Raw genomic sequence first — 6,203 nt, 5'->3', positions numbered from 1 at the left:
GCATGAAAAAAAAGTCATTTTGAAAATGGTAAATAACTGAAATGAGTGGTATGTAGGGTATAAAAGATCTAGCAAACCCAAAATTTTTTTACTTTTTTATTTAAGTGACTCTAGATTATTACTACGATATTTCTATATTATTTACTTTTTAAATCAGTGATATAGTTGTAGATTTACGACCACAACTCGCATTTGAAAGCAAATTGAAATCTGAGGATTTTCAATATTTTTGTATATTTTTGAATACTCATAAATTTCAGGGAATTTCAATAGTCGTTCATGTTGTACTTGCCGTGCTTACTCGTACCTGATAAGGATTTAGATTAATAAAACAAAATATATATGATAGTTTCTCTTTCAAAGAAGGAGGAGTTATTGCAATTTTCAAGATAACACATAAACAACCGTCGATTCTTGAAGGTATAAAAGTGTTAAGCATAGAACAAACAAGCGTAAAAGACTGTTTACTTTGGCACCGTCAAAGTCAACACAAACTCGTCACAATGAATTTCAAACTACTCATAGGCTTGCTGTTTTGCGGCATTGCGTTCGCCAGTGCAGAGAGCTACGAAGGGTGAGTATATCATGTGAAATACATTTCATTAAATTTAAAATATCTCATAATTTTTAGCTACAAGGTTTACGATATCAATGCCAAGAATGTGTTTGAAAAGGAATTCCTTTTCCAACTTTCCAAGGATGAAAAATATGATTTCTTCCATTTGCCCAAGCAAATTGGTACACCATCTCGTGTGCTGGTAGAACCAAATGATCAATATGAATTGGAAAACCTCTTAAATAAATTTGGCATACAATATATTGTCATTGATGAAAATTTCGGCGAATCCGTACAAGCGGAGCGCATGCAAAACGCACTTATGCGTTCACTGAGTTCTGGACAACGCATTTCATTCAATAGCTTCCAAAGATTCGATGATATCAATGCTTACTTGGATCAATTAGCTAAAAGCTATCCCTCTCGAGTAAGTGTGAAGACAGTTGGCAAATCGTACGAGGGTCGCAACATGAAAACAATTACCATAACAAATGGTGATGGTGTACAAAATAAGAAAGTCATCTTTGTTGATGCCGGCATACATGCACGCGAATGGATTGCTCCAGCAGGCGCATTATATATTATAAATCAATTGGTTGAAAATTATGCAGCCAATGCTAACTTATTGAAAACTTATGATTGGGTAGTATTACCCGTTGTCAATCCTGATGGGTATGAATATTCACATGTTGCTTCACGTAATTGGCGTAAAACCAGAAAACCAGTCACCTCTTCTTGCGCTGGTACTGATGGTAATCGTAACTTTGATTTCCACTGGGGTGAGGTTGGTGCTTCAACACTTTCTTGCGCAGATACATTTAGAGGACAAGCTGCTTTCTCTGAGCCAGAAACTCAAATTGTACGCGATATTATGCACTCATTGACTGGACGTGCTAAGATGTACTTGACATTGCACTCTTATGGTAACTACTTGCTATACCCATGGGGCTATACTAGGTGAGTAGAAATTCTTAATAATTCAATAATTGATAACTATATTTAATTTTATAATATAATTTTATTTTATAAATTTGCATTTATTTATAACGTTTATTTTATACAATGTAGTGCTTTGCCTGCTACTTGGCGCGATATGGATGAAGTTGCCCAAGCTGGTGCCAACGCTATTAAAGCCGCCACCGGTACTAAATACACTGTTGGAAGTTCAACAAATGTTCTCTATGCTGCAGCAGGTGGCAGTGATGATTATGCACATGCTAGTGCTGGTATTCCTATTTCTATTACAATGGAATTGCCTGCTGGTGGTTCTGGTTTCAATCCATCTACTTCACAAATCACACCATTCTGTTCTGAAACCTGGATTGGTATCAAAGCAATGGCTGAAAAGGTTATTGAGAAATACTAAATGAATTTATGTGATACGATTCTAATGTTTTTAATAAATATCGATTAATAATGTACTCAAAAATAATAATTTTTTAAAATTTCAAACATTTTCAAAATATGCATTTTTACCTGGATATGTTCTATATTTTAATCAGATGCAATTGTGATTAATAATTATTTTACTATGCTATACTTCTATAAGTTTTATCAATATTTTCATTAGTAGTGTTGGTTTCAATCCATCTCCTTTACAAATCTAATCATCTCCATCTCCTTCACAAATCTAATCATTTTGTTCTGAAACCTGGGTTAGCAGGACAGCTATGTCAGAAAAAGGTATTGAAAAGTAGGAAATAAATTAATGCAATACCAATGTTATATTTTTAATAAATATCTGTAAATAATATGTTCAAAAATAATATTTTTAGAAAACTTCAAAAATTTTGCGAATATTTTCTCAAGGTTAGCAATTTTTAACTATATTCACGTATTACATTTAAGTGAAATATACATACATATAGAACTTGTTACCTTCAAAGTAATAACTAATAAAATTATATATAATATGCTAATCCATCAGTTATGAGCTAAATTTTTTAAATTATTCACTAGTAGTATTTATTTCAATGTTAATATCAAAACAATAACAAAACTAACAATTTGTATAAAAAACCTTAACATATTACTATATGCCATGAATTGCTTATCAACTTTAGGACCACCCACAAGGGTTGTGAGCTAAAATAAATTAATTTAATTTCCATATAACATTGAAAATATTTAAGTTATTTTTGATAAAAAACAAACTCTTCAATTGATAGTTTAACCTTGTTTTACTTAAATATTAATAAACTTTATACATAAATAACATTAAATTTATTTAGTGGAAGAAAGCCTTATATATAATCAGAATTCAAGAAAAAGCCATCAATATCAAATTCGACAATATATTAATCAATATGTTTAAACACAACTCTTGTAATTTTTAAAGTTGTAGATAGAAAAACATCATCGGGAAAAACACCCATTAGGGAATGTGAGTGGTTTGATAAGTATTACTGGGTCTCCAACGCAGAAAAATAAATCATCATTTATTGATATGCAGACTTTAAACACTATGCCCAAGGTTTTTATAATCCAAATCATATATATAGCGTAAAATATATCTTCAATTTTTTTTATGGAGAAACTAAGTTGCATTGAAAAAAAAATATTCAACAATATAATTTTAAAATTAACATATAAAAAAATTTATATGATTTCTATAAAAATAATACAAATTACAACAAAATTATTATTATAAAAAATTCAGTATACAATTTTAAGACCTGATACTGTATAATGAATAATTATTTCAAAACTTTGCTTCCAATAGTTATCAAATACTTCATTCATATTAATCTATAATCGACACAGAAATATAATTTTTTAATACTAAATCTTATCTATATTTTTTGAATTACATTATTAAGATATAAGTTGTATTAAATCACGATTTTTTGTTTTTTGATAAAAAGATTTTAATCTAGTTTTTATTTTAAATGTGTTTAATATATTAATACTACAGATAATATTTTTTGATATACAATAATGAATTCAACTAAAGGAAACCAGTTTTCTCCAATGGATACTTTTCAACTACTTTCTTAGCCATAGCATTAATACCAATCCAAGTTTCTTTAACATATTCGTCAATTTTCGAAGCAGGTGGATCAAAACCAGTAAGACCACCGCCTGATAGTTCCATAGTAATCGAAATTGGGAAACCAGCATAGAAACCATAGTCGTCACTAGCACCAGCAGCAATGTAGAGCACATTAGTTGACGAGCCTACTGAATATTCAGTACCAGTTGCTTCTTTGATAGCATCACCACCAGCACGTGCAACTTCATCCAAGTCCTCCCAAGTATCTGGCAGATCACTAAAAATAGAAACATTAATTTTGGAAGAAATTAAATTAATTAAAATTACCTAGTCCAGCCCCATGGATATAACAAATAATTGCCATAAGAATGTATGGTTAAATACATAATACCACGTCCTTTCAATGTGTGCATTATATCGCGTACAATTATTGTTTCTGGTTCGGAGAAGGGTTTTGGTCCAGCATAGGTATCAACGCATGGATTCGAAGATGCACCTTCTTCATTCCAATGAAAATCAAAATTACGATTAGGATCAGCTCCATAACAAGTTACTCCCAAAAGAGAATATGGCTGGCGTGTTTTGCGCCACATACGAGACAATGTTGATTTCTGTGTGTGTTCATAACCATCAGGATTAACAACTGGCAAAATAACCCAATCATAATCCAATAATAAATTAGCATTTTCAGCAAAATTTTCAACTAATTGATCGATCACATACAATACAGCAGCAGGGGATATCCATTCACGTGCATGGAAACCACCGTCCATGAAGACAACATTTTTATTTTCACGTCCATCGCCATTAGTAATAGTTATTGTTTTTACATGCCGTCTCTCGTACGAGTAACCAACAGTTTTAATAAAAACTCGTGTTGGATAACGTTTAGCAAGATCTTCAATATAGGTGTTAATTTCCTCATGATTATAGTAACGTTCAGTGCTGAGACGTCCTTTTCCAGTAATGGGAGAAATACTTCTGAATAGTTGATTTATATTGAACTCACGTTCAATAGTTCTACCAATATTTTTATTTAACACTTTAAATTGCAATTTATTGTTTTGTAGAAATTTCTCGAATGTGTTAACGTCATTTGGACTAACCATCACACGTGCAGGATGCAAGGGTTGTCTACTTAGTGAGAAGAAATCATATGCATCTGTACGTTTTGATAAATCCTTTAACAGGTCACATTGCGCTTTTGTCAATGGTGTGACTTCATAGATTTTGTAACTATATGATTGATATTTAATGTTTGTATTTTTCAAATTTATTATATATTCTCAATGTGTGAAATTTTTTACATACCCATCATATCCTTCAGCACTGACTTGAGCCACAGCCACTATCAGCAGAAAGAGCGCACCTATAGACCGCAACATTTTAGTACTCTCTTCAAAACGACCTATTAAGAACTGAATTTTTTCGAAACCTTTAATACGCAACAAGTGATTTCGAAGAAGTTAAGCAGGTAAAATACATAATCAACAGTCCCATATCCGGCAATAATCTTATCGGAATCTTAACATACGCGCACTTATAATACACAATAAATTAATTTCTAATCGAAAATGATCCAGCGACGTAACTATTAGCTAAACCTACTTAAATAGTGTAGAATTATTTAATTGCTTTGTACACACAAGCCAATACTTCTCATATGAATTCCTATATTTATCACTTCAACCAAATGTAAATTAAAGCATTGGCATGCGTATAGGTAAATAATATAGAACTCGCACTACACATACAGTGGTGGCTAAAAATATTGCAGTATGAAATTCTAAAAGTTAGCTTTAATAAAAAGAAAACTTCATGTTAGTATAAACGTAGTATTTTTATATCACTTTATTTAATTAATTTAATTTTTAAATATACAAATTATAAAAAATATTTTAAATTTATTAATATTCATAATAATAATAAATAATATTAATGAAAAATATTATCTTACATGCAAATTTAATTTAATTTCTTGAACGATATTTTAAAGTTAAGTACAGTAAAGTTTCAATGACCACAAAAACAATAAATATCAATATATAGGCATAGAAACGGGCACCATATTAAAATCTTTAACTTATATATTATTTATATGTTACAATTCAAATAAAATTTCTTGTAGCTACCAATTTTAATGGGCTGCACTTTACTCTTGATTTTGAAGAAAACTATCTCTGAATATATACAAATGATACAAACCTTTTTAGTTCTCTGTATTATCATCAACTGTCTTTAAGGACTCTAATCTAGTATCGCTATAGAAGTATCAGATCTATGCGTGGTGGCCCAGCAAACTACTATCTAAATTCAATATTTTTAATTACACACATGGGTCACAGCTTTTTTGATCACATCTGCATAAAAACTAATTAATATAAAATTTTTCCCCCATCAATACCTTATTATCTTGTGTACTTTATCTTCAGTAGTACCATTGCTATCGATAAACCAATAAGACAATGAACCCTTAAACTTTCTTATAACCCTAAAGTTATAATTTTAATTGTTCAAAATTCAATTGATCCGAAACTCACACCAGATTGCTATTTATTATGTATAAATTTTGCAGATTGGGTTCTATAACTTAAAACGGATCCATTACTTTTTGTAAAAATCATGCTTAGCAATTGATTAACTTGGTTTATAAAT

The 6,203-nt window shown here is 30.4% G+C and overlaps 2 protein-coding genes across 2 annotated transcripts; one reads left to right on the top strand and one right to left on the bottom strand.

Moving 5' to 3' along the window:
* The first annotated feature begins 461 nt into the window (after positions 1 to 461).
* On the top strand, positions 462 to 1,977 carry LOC119668576 (carboxypeptidase B). Its single transcript, XM_038078128.1, has 3 exons — positions 462 to 574; positions 632 to 1,513; positions 1,625 to 1,977. The coding sequence occupies exons 1-3, from the start codon at positions 504 to 506 to the stop codon at positions 1,920 to 1,922; spliced, it is 1,251 nt and encodes a 416-aa protein (XP_037934056.1). The 5' UTR covers positions 462 to 503; the 3' UTR covers positions 1,923 to 1,977.
* A 1,478-nt stretch (positions 1,978 to 3,455) lies between these two features.
* Positions 3,456 to 5,049, bottom strand: LOC119671226 (carboxypeptidase B-like). The gene is made up of 3 exons (XM_038081763.1): positions 4,860 to 5,049; positions 3,876 to 4,784; positions 3,456 to 3,825 (listed from the first exon to the last, which is right to left on the bottom strand). The coding sequence occupies exons 1-3, from the start codon at positions 4,931 to 4,933 to the stop codon at positions 3,504 to 3,506; spliced, it is 1,305 nt and encodes a 434-aa protein (XP_037937691.1). The 5' UTR covers positions 4,934 to 5,049; the 3' UTR covers positions 3,456 to 3,503.
* Between the last annotated feature and the right edge of the window lie 1,154 nt (positions 5,050 to 6,203).

Source organism: Teleopsis dalmanni, chromosome 1 (assembly GCF_002237135.1).
Source record: "Teleopsis dalmanni isolate 2A chromosome 1, ASM223713v2, whole genome shotgun sequence".
NCBI lineage: Eukaryota > Metazoa > Arthropoda > Insecta > Diptera > Diopsidae > Teleopsis > Teleopsis dalmanni.
This window is presented reverse-complemented; position numbering and strand designations above follow the sequence as displayed.